Below are 24,648 nucleotides of genomic sequence, written 5' to 3'. Positions count from 1 at the left end.
CAACGGAAGCAAATGAGGGTAAAAGGAAGCCACCCGCACGAGGGAGATGACATAATTTCCTATATACATTACGAATCGATTTTCGGAAACTCCCGAACACTTTCAGATCTGCCGTCTACTCTGATAAGAGTTCATATCTATTTAAAAGATCCGCGGATAATAATCATCGAAGTTAACCGATCAAATAGTGATTAAGGAACGACATGTCGAGAACGAAATTGTTACACGTAGATTAGAACGTACTACCAGGAAGGGGAATCGTTAACGCTAATGACTCAGGGGCAAATAATTATCCGTTACGTCTTCTTGCGCGTGTAATTTACGAGGAGCCGCACAGTGAAGCGATATGAAACTGCAATTACATCACGATAAACTTCGAAGTACGCGTTGAGACCATCACGTTATCTTATGAAACGTTTGTAATCCCATGTCTCTCGATTTAGTCAGCTGTAATTCGATTTCTGAACCTTCATTCTGTCGCGCTTGTTAGTGAAACTTTTGTCTTGTAACAAAACTATCTGTCCTATAATAGAAATTGAGTGGATCACGTTATTAAGGCATTTTGTTATTAAGTATTTGTACTTTGTAACATTTGTATTTTGTTATTAATTATAGAAAAATTAATAACCATCATAATATTGTGTCGAAATTATATTATATAATATATATTATAATCTTTTATATATTAAAAATGCACATACATAGCAGCCGAGCAATTAGTAGAAATGCAAATAAACGCATAACGCAAGAATTGTTGTATCATCTGTGTGATTAATAAAAAAATACTTTTCGATTATCGCAAATATAATCGTCCACGTTTAAGTGATATATAAATTCGTTCAAATTTTGCACCGAGAGAAAAATTTATACAATCACGTTAAACAATTTAAATGGCTGATAGAGCTGATATTATATCAAATTTGTAAAAAGTCTTTACAATATGACAGACAATATGACATATCTTTACAATACCAGATGTTTTTAAGATAAATTAATTTTTATTAGTATATAAGTAGGTTAGTTGACCTACTTTATCAGCCAAGTGAAACGTATGAGATAAAGGGGACGCAAACTAGGCGCAAGTGACGATTGCAATTCTTCTCTCGGTCGCAACCACTCGCTAAGGATCTTCTTGTCTCTGCTACTTTTTGCTACCAACTTTCTACTTACGTGTCTCGTGTCGGCCGCGAGAAGAGGAGTGTGTGCCTGCAACAACCGAGCGTCCAGGAAATTAGAAGAGAAGTCGCGTGATTTTTTGTTCTTTGATTAAAAAGCTTCATGCTTCCGGCAAAATCGTTCATCTCGCGCATTCACATTAGATTCCAAAAGATAACAAAAAAATATCACGGCATCATTTCATTAGCAATATCGTTTACGCAAAAATTACACGAGCTCTACATCAAAGATTTGCATTCAGGAGCGTACTCTTTGATGAATTTCAATGGATGCACACAATGAATTATTATTGTGAAATTACCTTACGTGATAACTTACGGGATTTTTATGAATTAAATTTGATGGATAAATATCATTATTATTCATTACACATGCTCTTACTTTAACTGACTTATAATCAAAGTTTAATTTATCAAATTATTATTTTTAAATTCATCGCAGTATGCAATTTAATGCAAACTCTTTGAAAAATGATTTATAGTATGCGCGAAATATATATTTGTTCGAACTAATCTATTCAAATTTTTGTTTCTACATGAATCGTTATAATTAACAAATTTACTTTTCCTTTTACGATAAGCGAGCAAGATATGCCGAAAATCATAATTGCAATCTCGCCGGGGTGATAGGAAATCTTTGGCCAGCTATTTGAAAGTTACCTAAGGAGTGCAGCTCAGGAATCTTGAGAAGGTTTGTAGCGAGCCGTGCTTGCATGCTGTACAACATGCATTTGCATTCGAGACGGGGATTACTCATGCAAACTTAAAGAAAAAAATATAAAGGGTTTCTTGCTGGGGCGGGGCGTCGACGACGCTTTTGTTGACTCGACTAAACATTTAAACTGGTAGGATTCAAATACCTTCTCCATGATGCAAATTCAGTCCTTTTGCATACCGCGCGCTTATTAAACGCAGGGAGCTCATTAAAAGCGCAAGTTGGCAACCGCGTGTGCACGAAATTTTCCGCTTCGCATAATTATCATAGCCGCACTGTAATGTAACGACGAACTTCACCGTCGCGTCGTTACTCTGATAATATCGCGGAATGGTAGATATTAACACACGCGATACGTTAATGACGAATAGTCTAATAACGAATGTTAAAAACATCACAATCGATATCGCAGTAATTTCGAGCTCACCCGTTATTAGGAAATGCAAACAAGATTGCTTGTGTATGATATTTCTAGATAAAAATATCTGCATTACGCATTCTAACAAAGGCAAGAAAAAATAAAAAATGAAAACAAGGAAGAAAAAATTGATTCGAAGAAGGAAAACGACGTTTTACGTTGTTTTCATTCGAAATCCAAAGAGCAAAAGGCACGTCGTATTCATTTAAAACAAAACAAAAAAAAATTCTTGGCAATTAAACGAGATTTCTTAATAATTTTCAAGGTTCGCTCGAAATAATCGCGCACACGTAAATCTATTGGTTTTTCAACAATGGAAAAAAAGCGAAATATGTTAATGAAAAAAAAATTAATAGAAAAAAATTATATTCAATTAATATACAGCCAAGTGCCAATTATTAAATTAGATATATGTAATTTTATAATGTGACCATATTACATATGATAATTATATATGATTAGAGAATCGATGAAATATTATTAGAAACTGGAAATAGGTTTGTCCATAGTTATTATACACATTTCGCTTCTTAAGCCGAGCTTAATTCAACGTCGCAAATTAATTCCAATCGTGTATTTTTATTACACCATCTAGTTTACTAGGAGCACAATTTTGTTAGAAATTTCCTTTAAAGGAATTATTCACCGAGAGAATCGTAAGCAAAAGTAATAACGTTATCGTTACATAAGATAGTAAACAGGGACATTGATTATATTACTTTCCTGGATTACATTACGTAATCCATTAATTTAAGTGTGGATTCCGGGCATCTCGAGGAGAAAGACATCAGATTATTAATCGACATGGTCGTTATTTTAACGATGCACTATCTTTCCCAAAATATTCCTTACCAACATGGCAACCTTAATTTTCGAGAGCCATGTACATAGGCAAATTGAATTTCATATTTCGCTGCGTATCATGAATCGAGTTTCGGCCTATTGCTCCATTTATTCGTAATTAATTACTATTCAAACCTACCCTGCCATAGTGTAGCGTCTGATGAAAAAAGGCCACGAAAAACCCCGCGGCGAGCGAAATCAACGTTCCTAATTTCCCTTTCTTGTCTCTGTTGTATACGCAATCGAAAAAATTACATTAATGAAGACTAATCATCACGATTAGTTTGATTATGGAAAGTTCCTTCCGATGAATAAGCGGCGAGATAGCTTCAATTTTTTAGTGTTTCGTAAAAAAATTAATAATAAATTCTTTGCATTCTAAATATGATGATTTAGACTGTGAATCATGATTAATAATTAAGAGATTTATCATTTTGGGGACGTAAAATAATTTTGTTCTGTAAAGCATCCACAAACCTATCATGTGTCTCAAGTGTTTATTATTATTATCATTTTATTATTGCTTAAATATATCCAAAAATATATAAAAAAGTTTTCTGATTGATTAATTGAACTACGTGACATAACATTCCCTATATATGTACGATATCCCATTTATTGTTTCTAACTGAAGCTCGATGTTGAGAAACACTTCGAAGTCGCAAAATAATAAACCTCGCTCGCGTGCAAAAAGAAAAAAAATATACAGGGACGAGCAGAGTATGTTAAAATAAAACGTGATACGATACATTTTTTTTATTTCGAAACGATGAAAAAGGGCATTCGTTCCTCCCTCCCTCCCCGGTATTTCTTCATTTTGTTTTGCGCACACAGCGGTGCTATCATATTCCGGGGCCAAAACGTTGGGCCTCTTTTCCACGGAAAAATTGGGAGATTGAATTTTCGCCAGCGAGTAAGCGGGGAATCGGAAGCGTAACGATATATGTATAGGGGAAACAGGCACGGGAAGACAAAGTGACAAGCGGCCAGGATGCATCGATCGCCGGAAATGCTCGTGGACGTATTACGCCGTGATTTCCGGCGGCAGCGCGATATCGATCGCGATATTCAGCACGCATTCCCGAAACACATTTGCGCGCGCGCTTGTCTCCGCCCCCGTTATCACCCCGAATTTTCCGTCGCAAGGGATATTGCCCATAAATCTGTCCCTCGTGAGTTAGCCTGATACCTACATACAAACGTGGAAAAATTCTTGTTTTTTTTTTAATATATCGCAACAACATATTTCTTCTTTTTTTTTTTTTCGAATAAACGTAAATTACTTTACCTCGTGCGCGAAAAATTTGGAAATTTCGAAATCTGCCGTTAAATTCCATTGTGCCGCGATTGTGTAAAGTGAACCGCAAATAAAATCTACCGAAACGAAAAAAATATCTCCCGATTTACAGGATAAAATTCTTTCGAAAAACAATCAAATTGCGTCACGTTTCTCCGCGAGAAAATTGCGCGATAGTGAATTTAAGAAACAAAATTTGATTTTCCGATTTTTCGAACATGCTATATATTATGCAAACTTCGAACATTCTAAAATCAATATGAAAAATAAAACAACAGGAAGCAGGAAATCATAATGTCGCGAAGAGTCATAACGACCGAAACAATTTGTATATCGTTCAGTTATCGATTCTATTGTCGGTCGAAGATTGTTGAAGATGTTGATGCAGACGATATATCACGTACGATGATGCCGCTAATGCATTTCGGAGCACACGCGATCGCGTCGCCATTGCAAAGTTACATTCTTTGCTTAGGCAAAGAGAATCATCCGGATTCAGTTACACATTTACACATTTATGGAATATCGATTTTCCACGACGGACGCCATGTCGGGGGGGGGGGGGGGGGGGAAATTATTCATATATTCGTCGTCTGTGAGACATGCCTGAGGGTTGTCCATGTCAAAGCCACGCGAGATTGCCACACTGCTGCCACGTAAATCGATCTACGCGGACAACAAGCAAGAAGCAAAAAGAGCGAATTGAAAGTAAGCTCTCTCTTGTTGTCGGGCAAATTTTTAACTTTTGTTACAAGACGATGCGCGCGAAGCAAAAGTTCGCGCGACGTTGGCGCGTAAAGTTGCGAGGGCCGAGTCTTCGCCGGCCAAGTTTTCCGGACGTGAAAAGATTAAGGAGGATATTAACTTCCGAAAGAAGAGCTACAAGAGATGTGCCGGTTATAAAGAAATAAATTTCCACGGGGGTCTCTCGCTGTGAGTCCGTATGACCTAAAAGAATCCGAGACGATCGTGGAAGGAGGGCGAAATATGTACAATAATTCATTTCTATTTCTGAGAAAAGGGTAACATAGATCTCAGGTATGGATTCGAGCTTATAATTCTTTTAAACAGATGGTGTACATATCATCCATTAGTTATCAATGTAAAAAAATAAAATGCAGATTATATATAAAAAGAGCGGCGCGTGGAAAGATGTAAAGATGTCATTAAAAAAATTTTGCTCGGAAAACTGTCGTATCATCCCCTAAGAGAACAAGAACGTACATCAAGCAAGGTGCCTCATGACGGATTATGACGTCAATAGAGGATCAAAGAGAAAATTTTTTCCGAGCTGCCAGTCACGAAGCTGAGAAATTTAATTACCCAACGAACGTAGCGCGTCGCGCTACGAGGACGAAAATATTCGTCTACCCTTTCAAGCGCTTTTGGATAACTACACAAGGGTGAGAGAGCTTTCGAGGCTTAAAGCGGCAGCAGATCAATGTGAATATGAAATGTGGCCAGAGGAAAGTTGTTACAAAAAACGAGTTTTCACGTCGTCGTAATTAACGAGGTTGAATCTATGCAGAAAAACGACGTCGCGATAAAGAACAATTTTCTCATAAATTTGTTTAACCAAAACAATCCACCCTTGTTTCCACAGAGCTTAATTAAAATTATTTATAGATGTAATTATCGTAAAATTTTTCTACAGCGACAGGAGATTAATATTTCTAAAGTGTGACGCGTAAAAATTGTAGCATAAATTAGGAATCGATTTATTGTCGTGTTTATGACGAGCAATTTTAAAATGTTGATTAAACGGCGGTCTGTAATTCTACGCCGCTAGTCTGCTTATTATTATGTATTTCACGCCGCGACGTAATTCATAGATTTTATTACGGCGATAAAAGTTTCAAATCTTTTTATATCAACAATAATATAGGAGTTAATTCTAAAAAATATAGTATATATCTAACGTCATATTTCTATCAATTTTATTTTTAAAATAGAAAATTGAGTCAAGTAAATGAAAAAAAGCGAAATGTACTGTGTAATTTCTGTAGTGTCCGATTGCACATTGATATATTTAAAAGATATAAATATAAACAATAGATAGAAAATATCTCAAAGAACGTATCAATTCCAAGCTATTAATGAATCATACTGTAAGATTAGATAGTCATAATTATAAACAGCATTTATCAATTATAATGATGAAAGGATATATGTATAAAGAAATTTCAGATAAATTGGTGTCATTTTCTTATCAGCGTCAACATTCTTGACACGATAGAATTCTCACGCCATTAACGTACAAAAATTCGATGTTTTTATTAAATAGCATTTTAGCATAATTGAAATTTTCGGTTCTTGATACAAAATTTATCAACTCAAACCTATGTCTTTACATTCATTATCGCGAATAATTTTTAATAAGTAACCTTATATTTAAAAAAGACAGATTATATTTATTTTAGTAAAGTATCAAAAAAGTAAACTATGCTATTCCGCAAAGTGTGAAAATAGGAATTGTCATGTGCTATATTTTGCGTGATTCATGAGACACATTTTTCGCATTTGTGGGCCAACCCTCTGAGGATTAGATATCAATGAGAGTCAAGATGGCGGCAATGGATCGTCGATGGAATTCAATTACTGCTCCCATAAAACTGATCCTAAACGAAAATCATTAAATTTTGCGTTCCTGATCACGCGATTCTCGGTACGAACTATTTTAGAATCTAACAATCACAATTCTTGTGCTGCTAAATTTCCGATATTAACACCATTATTTTCATAATAAATTTAAAAAATATTTTATAATATCTTTTCGTTAAAAAGCGCGTAGAGACATATTTTCGTATCATAATTTAGGTAAGAAAAGATAATTATAAGGAAATTAAACGCAAAAAATTTTTAGCTCGATATTTTCAAGGTCGACCATTTCTGACGAAGATACGAATTCCGGAACATGTTTCGTCCCGAGGATGAAGGTCTAACTCCAAAATTACTGTCTATGTCCGCTAGGATCGTCGAGCGTGAAGTTAGAGGGTCTATTTCGGTAAGGGATGACGGTAATCTCGCGGGTTAGGATCACTTCACATCGAGGATGAAACTAGTTCACTGTCAAAGGAAATGTCGCCCCATTCGCATTCCATTACCCTTTTGTTTTATCATTTCTTGAATCAGAAATTGCTTCCTCTCTTTCGTGTTTTTAAATATACCGTTTACGAAGCCGATTAATAACTCGATATTTTATATTTTATATTCATTGTTGCGCGCCATATTATTTCCTTTGAAAAGGAGAATGAAATTTAAAGACTCACGATATTTGAGATAATCTTTAATTTTGAATTATTATCGACAAGATGTTTTCCGAACTAGTTTTCAAATTTTCTATTTATTAATACAAACAGATTAACAAATTTTATTTAAAAAAAGTATCATCCGATCAAATTTATCGATCAAATTTCAAAATGTAGATTTGACACATTTTTATGAAGCCAGAATATTTGTCATGTATCCATGTCGCGCACAATCTGATTACATCATTCGTCTCGGAACATTTATCACGTTTCCTTTACGTCTAAACTGTTGTCATATGCAAATCGGCAATGTCGAAAGAATTTAAATGTTTGGCAAGGCGTACGTATTTACGGAAATGGATAAGTGTTCACGACAGTAACGTAATTCCGGGGCAAATTTACAAGGATTCCTGAAACAATAAATGCTGAAAGAGAATGCTGAAAAGATCGTAGAGTACCGGTTTTGATTATTGGCTTCCGGGGCAAGCGGGGAGAGGGGGCAAAACTGGTCAGTGAAATACGTCCGAGGATACGAACGGTCGTCCATTTGTCCGCTGTCGACCATTTTACCCCTCGCAAACCCTTCGCCCATTGCCACCCGGCCGCACTGCGGGACGCTCGCCATTTCTCAGCTCGGTTCAATTTAAGGAAAATGCCTGCCATAGCCACGTACCGATCCATTCGTACGGATTTGCCTCGCGTCGATACCCGATACTCGGTGTATACGACTCGTCCACGAAATTTGCATTTCCACTTTCTTCGACGTTTGAAATGCCACTTTGGCATTTCGATACGCGCAATACAATAAAGCTTGACAATTGTTCTGTGGATTGTTTTGGTACGACAAATATTATTATTCAATACGAATATTATGTTTCGCAAATACCTATAATTTATTCGATCTGAATCTAATAAAGATGCAAATGCATGCGAAGAGATTTGCGAGCTTATTGGCTAATTGATATTGATAAAATATAAATAAATTAATCTGAAATTATATCCGAGCTGCATTAAATTAATTTCAAACGTGAATGGTTTTATAAAATTAATTTTTTATTAATTTTGAATAATTGTCTTGATTATTTTATTATATCTTGATTATTTATGTCTTCTCAAAATTATTTCATGAATATATAATTATTTTCGATAAAGTTTCTCTTGGATCTTCGATAATCTTTCGCAATATAACTTCAACATGTTGATATATATATATAATTTTTTTATCAGCATTTTTATCAGCATAATCTCGAGTAATCTTAGAAGTTTTAATAATTTCTCATTTATTAAAGTTTTTTTTAAGTTTTTAAAATCATTAAATCTATTAATAAACAACTGATTTTTGAATATTTTCAATGCATCCTTTATAATTATATCTTAAATACATATATTATTATTTATACACGATTATTATTTATTAAAGATAGAGATTATTATTTATTAAAGATAGAGAATATGCGCGGAATATAAAAAAATGATAACTTTTTCTATTTTTCTAGAAAAACATATAGACATATTCTCTGTGACACGTGTGCTTCCAAATAGCAAAATATTTTGACAATATAAATAACTAATCTAGTTATATTATCTAGAAGTTTGAGCATTTTCCAAATTTTTCTACCGCTGTCATGCCACACGCCACTCGCCACTTTTCGAGTTGCCGGACAGTTCTTGGAAAATACTTGTCAGAAACACGTACGAATTTGCCTCGCGATACGACAAGGGGCAGAAGTTCACGAACTTTGGGCATGTCGAGCACCGACCAGACTGTCTTCAAAGTATCTGCTGTACAAGGTGCTTAGTTTGTGCGGCAGATACTTGTGTCGCACAGCCTCCCTCGCAGCTTCGACAACTTGCAACAACTTCTTACTACAACTTGCACTGACTGTTAATGTATACGATCATCAGTGGGAAACACATCGAATCCGATATGTTCTTGGTCTTCTACGAAGATAATTATCTTCGCGTAATATTATATTGCGTATTATACACTTATCAATTATAAATATTTGATAGATCATAAATAACAATCATAAATATTTGATAGATTTTAAAAATTATGAGAATACTCTTCCCTATGATTTGTACAAAATTAGAAGTTATGTTAAAATAAAAATTTTTACCTTTTGACTTAACGATTATTAATTAAATTAAATCATTAAGAATACTGATAATATATTTTTGGAGTAGATTAGAAAATTTTTCATTGTATATTATATTAAATCATATAATTATACAAATTTTAGGCATCATTAATTCGTGCTTGAACATGGCATGTAACTACATCACTGATCCAAAACACAATTCGGAAGATCTTTGTACAAATATTAATTATCAGTTATTCTTCTGTTACAAAAATTTTACACTTAATGCAGAATTTAAAATCTGCAGATATTAAACTACCTGAAAGCTCTTTTTAAGATCGTTGAAGAAACAAGAGAAAGTTATTTTTACCCGACAGGAACAATGAATTCTGTTTCAGAATTCGTCTGCAAAATCCGTCTAACGTTTTCTCCGGGGAACAGAGATTTTTGTCGGGGTTATTTTTTCGGGCAATGGGTTCATATTTCTAGTGGTTCTAAAGCCGCGGTGGCTAGATTATACACGTTAAGACCGGGAAACTCATCGGAGACTGAAAATGGACAGATGAACGAATGTCGGGCTTCCAATGTCAAACGAAAGCACCGACAAGTGCGGCAGCTTAACGTAGCCGACCCTTTCATCCGCGCTATTATTCCGGACTTAAAGCTCCGACTCGATCGTGTAGCGTTGTTCGTTCGCAACAATGAGACCTGCAAGTCCGATATGATCTACAGAATGACCGCGATTAACGAATGCACGCGATACGCTCGATGTTATATGCACGATTTAATCGTGACATTGATAAAGCCACCCTCGCTTTCTCATATGTTAGCAGTATTAAAATTATTCTGTTCTTTTCTTTTATTATTCCATTCGTATCACGACTGTGCATATGATACAGGGTGTTTCAGACTACCCGTACCACCCATTTAAAAGCTAGAGAAGTGGTTATTTCAAAAAAGTAAAAACATTTTCTTTATAAATCGGCTCTATCAAATGGTGATATTTTCAACTTCCGGCCGGAATTGTTAATTGCAAATTACATATTTTTTCTTAGAAACAACTATGTGTTTTCTTTACACCAATTGATTCCTCTCATTATTTTGTACATAAAAGTATTGGTAAGATAATCGAAAAATGAATATTTTACAAGATATTTTATGGTTTATGTAAAATTAAGAAATGATTTCAAGCCTTATAACTCGAAAAATACTTCATAGAAAAATAATTTATTAAAGTGTTTTGGAAAACTCTCGAGGTAAGCTACAAGAATATGCAATGAAAAATAGGGGTTCCATTTAAAAAAATGCGATCTGAATCGCCTATTTTCGGCCGAAATCAGAAGTTGAAAATATCACTATTCGATAGAGTGCACCCGATTTATAAAGAAAATGTTTTTACTTTTTTAAAATAACCACTTCTCTAGTTTTTAAATGGGTGATACGGGTGGTCTGAAACACTCTGTATACAGAGGATGAATTTCGTTCTTTTTACTTTTATTACTTTTATTTAGATTACTTTTGTGGATTGGAATTGATAATTATGTGAAACTGGATGGATCGTAATTTATTTGTCAATTTTTAAGTTGGATGTATTTGAAAGTTAAGTCTGAGAAAAATTGGAATTTTGTTAAAATAGATTTCGATTAATATTAATTAGGCAATTTTTTTTCGTTTATTTATTTCCTCGTTTATTCGAAATCTAAATCCATTTAAAAATCATTAGTAATGAAATTATAATTTTCGTCCTTAAATATCAATATAGATAATGTAATGATACAGGTATTGTAAAACATCGTAAAATATACTCGATAAAATATAAGCAATCTTAAAAACGGCACAATTTCTCTTTTAAATCTCCTTGTGCATTCGATTATAAAGACCTAAATGTGTCATCGTGAAGGAAAGGGAAAAAATGAAATAAAAACGATTAACGGCAGGTCCGCGAGTTTTCGAACACGGAAAGTTCCGACGATCAAAGATAAAGGTCCCGAGTGTATTCCGCGACATCGTGAGAGACGTGAACGAATACGAGGAGGATGAGGAGAAGGCAGGGGGAGAAAAGGGGGAAGAGGAGCGTCTGACACAAAATGTATGGCGTAAGCAGCCTACCATGAAACACTCCATTCAATGGCGTTTGGATACTTTCGATTGCGGGGATGTCGACGGCGAGCAAGTTACGCGACTTTAACATTGAACGGGCGGCATACTTTGCGAGGTTTGTTGAGCAACCTTTGTCCAATCGTCAAACAAAAAAACTATTTCGTGAACGTCTGTCCCAATGATAATCAATCATTACTATAATTGACATAAATAAATCGCGAAATATTAAAATATTCATTTAAATCAAGGATTTTGTAACTCCCCCTGCAAGAAAAATTTTAATAAACTCACAAATATGCGCGCGTTAATGTGTATTCTTCAAAGAGGATCCCGTAACATTTTAGTTTCATCTAAAGCCCTATTTGTGCTTCAATTAGCTCTCAGTTACATCTAAATTAAAACTAAGTTACGATCCGATTACCTTCCTTTGAGATTCAAATTAAGTCTTAAAAGACTCTTCTTTCTATGAGAGGGATTCTACGCGCTTGAAAAATATTTCACGTAAAAATATCGATTGTGTTATTCACTAATGAAAACGTTTTATTATCACGTAATATAAAACAAAGGAATTTTTAATAAATATAATAATAGAAAACAGTCGCGACAATTTATTTCACTTGATATAGCATAAATAATGCAATATTTTATGTGTTAATTCTTTTAAGGGATCTTTCCGTCAATATAAGTTTTCATAAATCTAATAAAAAGATTATGTACACATATATATATATATGAAATTTAATATGCTTTAAATTTGGAAGGTAAAGCTTGAGCGGACAGAGATATAAAAATCTTTGTTTTCTTGGTATTTTCATTAGAACAAATTCAGATATATGTGTACATAATTAAATTCTGATTTATTGCTAGTTTGTTGCTTTAATTCCAAATTTATTGCTAGTATCAATTAACAATAAAATTAATATTATTAAAAAAATGCTTATCTAATAATATGTTAGTACTTTTCTTTTCGACAAGTATTTATGGCGAATCGTAAACAAGAAATAAATATATATAAATATATATATATATATATATATATACATATACATACACACTGTGTAAATACATCTTATAATTATTAAATTCTCATCAATCAATCACTACACAAACATTATTATCACATAAATAAAGTGTTCGAAAGTACGAAGCTAACATTGAACTAACTTGACACATTAAATTGTCTAAACTGTATTATCGCGAATATAAACGAGCAATTAATGTTAAAAAAAAACAAATATAAAGTAACAAATTTATAAATTATTCACCTCATGAATGCTCCGCTATCATTTGATGACTCTTTAGGCTTCTTTCTCTTGTCTTGTTTATTCTTTGATGTTCTTTCATGGCGGCACTTACACAATATTCACTCGTGAAAACACGGTTAATTACAATCACAATACACATCATTGAAATACAATGATTACCCGGCACGTACGACACATTTTCTAACGTCTTGTCACGATCGTGCTTCGAGAAATAATAATGGGGGGGGAGCGTCTCATATCATTCAACCTTCCTATTCGAGTTTCGTCGCGAGAATGACAACAAGGGTATAACCGAGTATGACCGAGTATAAACAACAGCGTGCTACGTATGGTATGTTATATCGGGATACGATTGTGACAAGTACTAGAAAATATTAATCTCAATCATTTTCTATGATTCTTCTTAGCGATATATTATTAATTGATACGATTAATAAATTTCTGACATTATTGCGTCGTAATTAGCAATTAATTCGACTGATATAATATCGCGCGATATAAAATCACTGATGTATAGAAAATGCGCCAAATATATTATCATATATTTGGCGCATTTTCTATACATCAGTGATTTTTTGATAAACGCATATTTTATGATTTATTCGCTTGAAATAAAAATTGGTAAAGCAATGGCATATTTTTGCATATTACATTCCATGAATATCTACCTTTAATATAATTTGTATACATTTTTTACTCGTAATGATGTATAGTAAACTTGCTATAAAATACAAGCATTATTAGCAACGGAAATACATCGTGTGAATTCGATCACGCGATTTTTTGAATGCCAAACAAATCGTAGCTTTGTGTAGTAATTTGATTTTCGCATTCTCTCGCAATAAAAGTACACATTGTAACGTATCGCGATTAATGTCGAAAATGCTATGTAAAGTGATCATTGTATTCTAATGATTAGCACGTACATGATTGTAATTAATCGTGTTTTCACGTGCCGTGTGCATGCCATTAAGGAATATTAAAAAACAAACAAAAAAACGAATGAAGAAACTCAAGAAGATATCAGACAACAATGGAGCCATGGTATGAATAATTCATTAATTTATATATTGATAAGATATAATAAGATATTGATTATTTTTAAAATTAATTGCTTGTGTATCTTTTAACATATTTTATGTTTGTAACGATATAAGCGTTGAAGAGCTTTCGATTTTTTAAACTTATTTCGCTTGGTATTAAATTGTGTTTTAAATTGATTGTAAATTTAAAACTACAATAAATTTACAATCAATTTAAAACACAATTTAATACCAATTAATTTGGAAAAAATTCCGAAAACAATTGAATATCAAATTGATATTGTTAACTTTGTACTTTTACTATTATTACAGTATTTTATGCTGCCTCGATAAAAATTTAATATTTCTGAAATCTATTTGCATAACATCTCCGAGCAATTAATTCTGATACATTTATGTTTTTATAATTTGTTTTAATTTTTCTTTGGAATATGAGATATTAGCATAATATTAAATCAGCGAACAACTCTTTTAACATTAATTTTCGGCTAATTGGTAGAAACAATATATATAAATTCGATATAATTTAATAGTAAATTAGCAGTTAATTATGCTATACATAAATTTGAATTCTCATGTTGCGGTGCCAGATTAAGTGATGTAAAATAAACGCTGCATATATATTGAAAAAAATGTAATGCAGCAACACGCGATTCACCTAACTTCGCGTGCATTCGGCAAGGTTTTTGCGGGTACAAGTTTTCACTATCGATACATCACTACCTTCAAACGTCATCTGATATTCAAGTTAGTTACAATAAGCACGCGTGTTTGCGCGCATTTGCGGATTTACGTAAGCGATGCTCCGACGAGCTGGAAATAATGCGCATTCGAGAAGATAACGCGAACGTAACCGACAGCAACAACAAAGATCCACTTTGCCTTTCGATTGGTCGTCAATCCGCCGAGTCAATTAACGACAACCTGTTCGCTTGCTTCGTGTTTCGTAACGTATACTTGGATGAGCGTGGAGAACGCATTAATTGGACCGTGATAACCTTGCTATCATTAAATATAGCGCCCGATGATTAGAGAAAATACGTCACACAGATTCTCCATATAAAATATTGCCGAGAAAATATAAATAGTATAGGAAGATATTGATATAATAAAACAGAGTCAATAAAAAAAGTTCTTTGATATTGAAGTTTTAGTAAGAGAAATGTCAAGTGAGAGTTTAGGCGTACATAATTAATAATAGATGCATATACAACAATAACAATTTATAATAATTATAAATATTAAAAAGTAAGTACATTTATAATAATTATAAACATTAAAAAGTAAGTACAAAAAATATCAGATGTCGATTCGGATCTTTCCTCGATGCTGCAGAAAAATTACAGAGTAATAGGCAAATAGAACTGACACGCCAATATGAATACAATTTACAGAGAGACATGAACAATTGACAATAAAGTTTTCATGGTGGCAATATTCGAAAAATCGATAATATCGTTCAAATGACTTTTTGCGCGCACTATCAGCAATCCATGCATGATTTATTGACTCGCTCGACTTCACTCATCATTTTGTCGTTATTCATCATTTAGTCTGACACAACAGCGAATTGTCTGGCAGCTGATAAAAAAAATCGAGCAATCCGCTTAGGGATGTCGCATAACGTAAGCGTCCCTGGACAAGCCACATTTCGTGCAAACAACGGTACAATGTGTGAATATCGGCTTACGAACATTGCGTGTCTCGGAATGCAGCATCGAGCGTTTGTTAGCTCACGGTGGTGGTTTGCGAGACTCACGGAGAGTTCGCGTTGACTTAAGGTTGACTTAGGATTCTCAAAGCGGCTTGGACCGTGTCGGGATCGGGCGTCAATGTAAACTACACCGTGCAGCGCTCGATAAAGTCAGTTAACGCGCCGCAAATTTTCCTAAGAATAATAAATTGCCGTCTCTTTTGCAGAAACATAGATCCGCAAATAAAGTGGCGCGAGGATCGATTGTGTATTGCGCGAAAAAATAAATTATTAGACTCGTCAATATCGTTCCCATTTGCTAATATTAGTATATCCGAATTATGCGATGATTACTGTTCGATTATTCAAGCATACGAATTTTAATTGCAAAACAGTCAAATTTATTAAACTCTACACATTTTTTTCAAATTATCCATTATACAGATATAAATAAAAAATTAATTATGTGAGACTAATATATCAGAATTTATTGAAATTGAACAAAAAATATCGCGATAAATTCAATTCTTCTAATATGAAAATCCGTATTATTCGAATATAATTTCCATATTTGAAGTTAAATAATCGCAAAAATAATTTAGATATTAAATAAATATGAATATTTTGCACAATCTAATTAATATTTTATTAGAAACTCATGTTTAGAATTATGTCATATGTTAGAAGACACTATTATGTTGATATTAAAAGTGTTTTTTAATGTAAAAATGATATCAGAGCTTCAGTAAATATTTTACTAACAAGTTGTTAATCATGATAGATAAGGATGACTATCGTAGATAAGAAAGACGCGACTTCGTCTTCTTCCATCGAAGTTACTCTTTAACGGTGGAAAAATCGACAGGTGTTTCTACGATCTTGTTTATGTTCCACGGTTTCTCTTTTATTCCCGCTCCCCTCTCTTTCCATACCTACCTCTTGCATTCACGAAGCTATTCGACACTCTTATCGCATGAAGCCGGTCGTGAAACTAGCGAGAAAAATGGTTCCGCGATTTTCCTCGCTCTTCGAACTTCGTCGCGACGACGTTTTCCGTCTCTAACTGTTTTTGCGAACTGTTTTTCCTTTCAGCGCGTTGCTACTCTCCGTTTTTCCCATGTCCCCGAAGCTTTCCTACGACATTTCGTTTCGCGGTGCAATCGTATTCCACAGAAAAATGTAATAAATGGCTTCTATTCGTTAACTGTCATAAAGCAGGTAAGACGAAAACTTTTTACATGTCAATAAAAATGTGGATAAAAAAGAAATATAAATCTTTCTCTCCCTTTCATGGAACCTCCAATGACAACAGGAGAATTAAATTGATGCAAATTCAGTAACATTTGCCTGTTCTGCGCAACGTTTATGCAAATATTATTTTTGCATTATGACCGAGAGAATTACTATGCGATGTTAACATACATGCAAATATCTGATTAATTTATGTTTAATATGCTTTATTTCAATGCGCTGATATTCGTTTATACCGTATGTACCATACAACGAAAATAACAGATATGCAAACAGCTCTTAAGTATTCATAATCCACTTCGACACGAAATTATTCAGTGTACTTATATATACTAAGAGACCCATCTTGCCATTCAATTCAATTTGAGTAACTAATTAATTCAGTATGCAATACTGCATATGGCTAGTACGCCTCTATTTTATGAACTATTGTTCTTATAAATCGAACAATAATAAAGGATATAGATGTACAAAGATAATATGTACTTTTATTATTATAATATTCACCCATAAATAAATAAATTACTCTCATTTCCCACTTGTTCAAAACTAAGACTACTTATTGAGAACTAAGTTTAATATTATTCGAGAGAAATTAAAGTTTTTTATAATAATTATCCTCTATTATTATAATACACAAGTAATCATATTCCATTTCTAAAACCTGTTAAATTTATTGAATTAAATTTAAAGAAAGTTACTTAAAAAATTAAAATTTTACATTAATAAAATTATAATTTGAAATTTTGTATAATTTGTAGATGTACGTTAAAATATATTCTAACTTCAAAGTATTTTAGTTTATCATATTAAAATAGAATTAATAAATTATTGTTCACAATTATTTATTATTTCGAGAAATAATATTGATAAATAAATTTTTTCAAATTATTGTACAATAAATATCTTGAAATAATCGACCAACAATTTAATAGAATTTGTAAAGGAGATACGCACAGCCAAGAATAGTATATCGTAAGTTATGTCTAACGCAACTTCTGTTTAGATACGTAAATGTCTAAATAGACGTAGAACACTTTCAAAAAAAATCCTCAACTTGAAACACGTGAGTATAAAGCAAATACGAGGCCGCGGTTATATTTATAAATTTGTTCTGAACTGAAAGAACCTGATAGAATGCAGTTTGATAGTATTATTTTAAAAGCGAGGAAAAAGAGATTAAAAAGAATATTATTTTCAATAGATTGCGAAAGACATATCTTTATTACGAAAGTTAAAAACTTATTGGATTTTTATGAATATCTTTCTTTTGCATGATAAAATACCTTTTAATTTAAATACGTAGACTTAACAGGAAATTAATGTTATCATTTGATTTTTTTGCCTTTTCATAAAGGAATATTTTTATAATGATTTTATATTAATTAATGTAACTTGGACACAAGTATTTTTGGCCACGACAAGTCACAATCACTGTTGGATTAAGATTACAAAAAATCGCTATCGAGATGTGAAAGTTCGATTCAGTAAGAAATGACTCACCGTGTCGAGATTGAATAGGCTAGAGACCTTCTTCAGAAAGCCGTCCTGCGACTTCTTCTTCCTTCTAGTAGTCATCCTACTGTTGTATTATTGCAGATCCACAGAGAGCGTTGTTCTATTAATCCAATTAATCCTGCCGCTCAGATCGCACCGAGGCACATCATATTTTTTTTTATTCTTCTCACAAAACGCACGAGACTACACAACACACAAGATAGATGGACGATCAACGTTATGAATAATGCTTATGTTTTCGCGGATATGCGGAGGACACGCGGAATTTATATGTTATTTCTTGTAATTTATACGATTGCGCATAAATTTCGGTTTAATTGTATCGAGAAAAAACTTTCTGCTTATTGATCTATGTGATTCACTGGGGTTGCATTCATCAAACTATTAAACATGGTACATGAAATTCCTCATTTTCAATGTTAATTAACTAATTATAAATTCCCTCTTGATATTTTTAATGCTAAATTTCTTTTAATAATTATAAAATTTATATTTATGTAAATTATAAAAAATCTATCATTTTTATTTTGTAAAAATTTATCCGTAAATTATGTTATTTAAAATGTTTCTGCGTTTAATTAACTTTCACCGAAATATATATTATTACATACTATTATTATATTTTATTAGTGTAAATATCTAAATACGCACGTATTTGGCTTAATATTAAGGAGGATATTAATACTAAATTAGGCTCTTTAAAATTCAAGGACCCTTCCTAAACAACGGTGTCGAAACGGCATGAGCGTGACGAAACGGTACACGTGATACTATCTACTCGTATTTCAGATCCAGAGACCCGCCAAATGTCGTTCCACCAGGTGAGTGTTAGTCTACGTTATATCATAGGGCAGAGAAAAAGAAGGAATAGAAAGGCGGAGGATTCATGTCACCGACTTACATTCGCATTCTCTAATTACCTTCAGGTGGCAGGTGTATCGGCAAGGCAAGGTATCGAATTTTGGCAATTGTAATGTGAAAAAATGGGTCACATCTGCCCAAACTTGTATTTTCATTCGATCGCGTGCTCTTTCCGATAAATTCTCATGTGTCTTCAGTCGTAGCGACTATTGTATCTTACGTTTCAACGTTGTTGAAAATCAATTACTCACATTATATCGCGCTATTCGGCAATATCGCATGCAATAAACGAGAATTAATTCGATTATGTAAATAGATTCAGCGAAGGATATAATTTATATGGCATATTTATTTCATATGGCATATTTAGCGCTCTCGAAGTTCTCTCTTTCTATCTCTCTTTCTGTCTCCGAAAAAAAATACGCCCTACACCTGCGCGTAATGAATGTATCATACGAGTTCTGCGAGGTGACCTAATTGATAAATCTCAGGGACACATCGCTTCGCTTCGGAAAATTAATCTGACTAACGCACGTGAAATTATTTTACTACGTTGTACGCTTAACTAGTGATTTGTCGGCTGCTCGATTATCGCGTGTCACGGCGCGATATTGCGTCACGTGATTAAAATGAAACGCAGATGTGTTTCTCTTATATTCATCAAACGTAAAATACACTCTAATCCACTGAAATCCAAATCCTTACGATAAAAAACAAGATTAATAAATAATTAATTCTAGAATTTCAATTTTAACCCCTGTATTATATTCTATTAGAAATCAGCATAACAGCGACGATTTTTATATACGTTTCTCCTTGATTTTATAATTACTGCAATTTAAATGCAGATGAAATGCAGTCGCGAAGCTCGCGCGTGAGAAAAGTCTTGCAACGGAAACTGGAGGTGACTGATTTTTGCAGAGCATACGAATAAAAATTAATATGAATGACATCTCGTTAAAAAAAAATTCTCCAATTTGATCGGCAACACTTGAAGTAATTGATCAATTAAGTAAGTCGCAAGTAGTCATCGATGCGTTTTTCAATAGGATAAAAAACCGGCTTTAAATAATAATTAAACAATAATGAAAAAAAACTGTTAACTAAATAATGAATCAATTTAGAATCTATTTTTAGAAAAGTGGTTAAACTAATTCTTTGTCCATGCAAAATTTCAAATAATCTTGATTAAAAATATAAGAAACAAATGTTTTATAAATGTACAAGAGACAACATCGATTAAAATAAGTTAATATAATAAAACGGAAAAACTTATGACACATCGAGTTTCAAAGTCACGTGTATTCTATTGCCAACGAAAATGCTCGATCAATCGAATAAATTATTAGATCTCGCCATCTCGAATGACCTCGTATTATGCAACGTGTATTGTCACGCTCAGGATATTCTCGTCTCTCTCGAGGAAACGATAGGAAGGGGACACGTCGTGTGCCCTTAGAAAAATCAATGCTACTACTATGTACCTTAACTAATATGACGGCTATTTTAGCGATAAATTTCCTCTCCGCGAAAAATAAAAACAATAAACCGCATCAACATGAAAATGTTATTAATAATCAGCAAGATCCGTCATTGTCATACTTGATTGTTTTTATTTTTATATTCTTTTAAATCTTTAACACAAAATAACGCGATACTTCCTATCCGTTATATTGTTCGTCAAATTGAAGGCACAAATTAAGACTCGACCTTCCTCATAGAACGTTTTCCTAACGGTTTCGAAACATCGCGTATGTACGCTAGAGTATCCGCGTCCTCGTGCGCGCGCTGGATATCGTAAACAGGTTGTCTATCCGTCTCGCTCTGATGCACGAGACGCGTATTTCCGTCGAGGCAACGAGCAGCAGCCACCCCGCGTAGGAAAACCCCACGATGTAACGTGGCGGCTTCCATTTCCACGTGGACGTCCCACGCGAACGCGATGCGTTTCCCACGACACGCACGCACCGAAGAGGAGAGAAGCGCTCTCCATAGGAGAACGCACGCACACGCACGTATTCGACATAAAATGTCGTTTTTTACGGGGATTTTAAGTTAATTTTACAAATGAACACAAAATATATACGCAATCGCAATAATTTTTAATAGAATTTTCATGTTTCGTGAAATGAAAAAGTTATTTTAATAATATTTTTGTTAAAATTTTCACACAATTTAGTCCTGATAATATTTATCATTTTTAATTTTAATAGATACACTGTTTCATATTTTATTTCTTACACACTTCTGTGGCAAATTTATAAAATTGAAAAATGTTAACTTTCATTAGACAAAAAGTAATAACGAAAATCAGTTTGAAAATTATAACATTTAAATTACATGAAAACGTTTAAATTGAAAATTAAAACATTTATATTTAAAATGGATAAATATTATAATTTTCAAATTGGTTTTATATTTAAAATGTATATTTAAATAAGACATTAACATTTAAAATTTACCAATTTTTAAAAAGTATATAAAAATATATACGAGAATAATTTGTTGAATTTAATAACAGAACGTGGGAATAATAAATTTTGCAGTAAAGAAATTAAAAGCAAAAGAATAAAACGATAAAAAAAAATTCTTGTCTCCAACAAAGATGAAACTTCAGCATTTCTTTTTATTTCCTTATGAAAAGTGTAATATCTCTCTTAAAATAGAAAGCGTTACCTTGTATAGATAGAACACTTTATGAGGGAAAAAATTTTATTTGCAACGCCTTTTTTTAAATATATTAAACAGAGGGAACACAAAATTATGTAAAATTCGCCGACTTAAACACCATTAAGAGTCGGTAAACGACAATTACGAACGTATAATTATCAACGTATAATTTTATGCATTCACGTAATCTATGCAAGGATTATTTTTACATATATAAGAAAGATTTCCACGCACTAGTTCATTATATCAACCGGCAATAAAGAAAATTGTAACGAGTACATTAGAAAACGAGATTAAATAAACATTTAACAGAGAGATTTATCAGTCGATTATTTTTCAGGAATGTTTTTTTCAGAATGTCAAAATATTTCATGTGAAAATATGCGTCGATATACTCCGAAAAGAGAAAGAATAATTTTCCGCGTGTTTTCCACAAAACCTACCGAAATCGACAAAGCCAGGCCGAAGCCGACAAATTCCAAGGCTCGCGTTCTACCTGAGTCTTTTTTTTCTTAGAAGGCCACGGTGTCAAACGCGACGGGCGACGGAGGCGGTGCCGACGTCACGACGGCATCGAAGATCACCGAGCGTCGAGCCGTTCCTGCTGCACATGCGAGCCTCGCATTCCACGACGGCGAGCACACACGAGCACTGCTGCCACACACGTACGACACATACGACGCTCGCGGGCGCACACAGGTGCGCGCGTACACACACTCACACGAAGTCGCGCGCGCGCGGGCGCGCGCTCGCGCGCACCGAAAACAGGTTGCACACTTAATCCCGGCGTGTTTTATTCTCACGACGTGACGCGACGCGACGCTCGGAGGAGTATCTCGAATTCGCGCGCGACAGATTCTCGTTCACCTTCGCCTCTCGTTTCCTCTACCTCTCACCTTGATCCTCGCACGGTCGCATTCCAAATCACTCGTGCTCCAAAAGGCGTGCTCCGAGAGAGATCGGCCGCCGCGCACTGCGTCCGAAAGATCACCACCGGTAGAGGTTAGGACGCTCCTGTCGCCTCTCTCTGCGTCTCTCTCTCTTTCTCTTTCTCTCCGATTCCTTCTTTCGGTCTCGGCACTTACGATGTCGGTGGAATTACGGCGGCGGATACGAGCGGATTCGCGTAATCGCCGAAGACGCGCACAAGCGATCCTCGCGTTGGCAGATAATCAATGACGCGAGGACGACGCGAGTCCGACACGTCGCGATCTTCGCTGAGGAGAAGCGTTGCAGCGGAGCCCTCGTTCGTCGGCCGCGTACTCGAGTTGGCCGCTCACGATAGACGACGGCGGGGCCTCTTCGCTGTTGACGTCATCGGCCGACCGAACACCGGCGTGAAGCTCGCGTTGCACGCACGAGAGTGACCCGAGCATCGACGGAGGCGCACGAACCTTCACGGAAACTGCGGTTCCGAGGCAGGATCGTTGCCGCCAGCATCGGTACCCCACGTGAAACAGTCTCGCGTGTTTGAATCTTTATAAGAGGATCGCGTGCGATTTCGAGAGATAAAGGAACGTGATATGTATATTCGAGAATAATCAAAGTTGCTTATATTTTTGCGTCTTTTTTTATATTAAATCTGCACAAAAAATCTCTTAGGAAATAGAAAAAAATGGAGGAAAACCTCCAGAGAAAAGAACAAGTATTAAAGAATGAATATATTATACCAAAAGTTATTTTGCGATAGTTATTTATATTTGCATCTATACGATTTTATCTGTAGATTTTATCTGTAGATCTGTAAGAGTGATCTGTCAAACGAGGCTATTGAACGAGACAAATGTGGGCGGAATACGTACGATGGATGAGTCAGAGCACTCATAAAGATTCTCACTTTTTTCTTAATACATGCACGTATCTTTTTAGTTAACGCTTTCTCTTAATCTATCCCTCCTCATCTCTTCATTTTTATTATTCGTTGGATCTTTAATCATTTTTTAACGCTCACATTTATCTAAATATGATTAATTTCGCCTCACATTTAATTTCCTGTCCTCGTCGTAATCTCTTCCGGTTTTAGAGCAGCAGAAGTTGAGATTTTTTTCAACAAACTTTTCTGAAAGGATCAACACCGGTACTATACGCCTAGCGGTCTCCAGCTGTCAAACTCGATCCGGCTCTCTCGCGAAGGAGCCAAGCTTCATTCTTCGAAGGGTGCGATCGCGTACACCTTCGTTCCTGGCGATTCTAGCTCGTCGTGTGTAGTACGCGAGCCCGCGAGAACGGGCAATCGAAAGAGTTATAAACCATGCTAAAAACGTAGACCATGACTTCTCAGGTTCGCGCGAGGTCGATCGTGAGAGAGCGACCAACCGACAGGACGTTTCACGCTTTGGCTTCATCGGCCGCCTCTGGGAATCGCGACTTTTTGCACGCGGAATTCGAGGCGCGAATCCTCGCGATCGCCGCGCACGATGTCGAATTCCATTCTTGTCACTCCGACCACGAAGCGCGTTCTTTCCTCCTT

General features: G+C 34.6%; 1 protein-coding gene across 13 annotated transcripts in view; it reads right to left on the bottom strand.

Moving 5' to 3' along the window:
* The window catches only part of LOC105253961 (disks large 1 tumor suppressor protein), a 248,261-nt gene that overhangs the window by 90,738 nt on the left and 132,875 nt on the right, over positions 1–24,648 (bottom strand). For 12 of the 13 annotated variants that reach the window (XM_025412584.1, XM_025412587.1, XM_025412585.1 and 9 more), the window contains one exon: positions 1,171–1,206. The exons of the other annotated variant lie outside the window; for it this stretch is intronic. In XM_025412584.1, the coding sequence (XP_025268369.1) occupies positions 1,171–1,206 (36 nt within the window). The remainder of the gene's footprint in view (positions 1–1,170; positions 1,207–24,648) is intronic. 13 annotated transcript variants of the gene reach the window in all.

The sequence above is a fragment of the Camponotus floridanus genome, unplaced genomic scaffold (genome assembly GCF_003227725.1).
Source record: "Camponotus floridanus strain SB8 unplaced genomic scaffold, Cflo_v7.5 scaffold53, whole genome shotgun sequence".
Taxonomy (NCBI): Eukaryota; Metazoa; Arthropoda; class Insecta; order Hymenoptera; family Formicidae; genus Camponotus; species Camponotus floridanus.
Note: the sequence above shows the minus strand (reverse complement) of the source record. Positions and strands in the feature narration are given on the sequence as shown.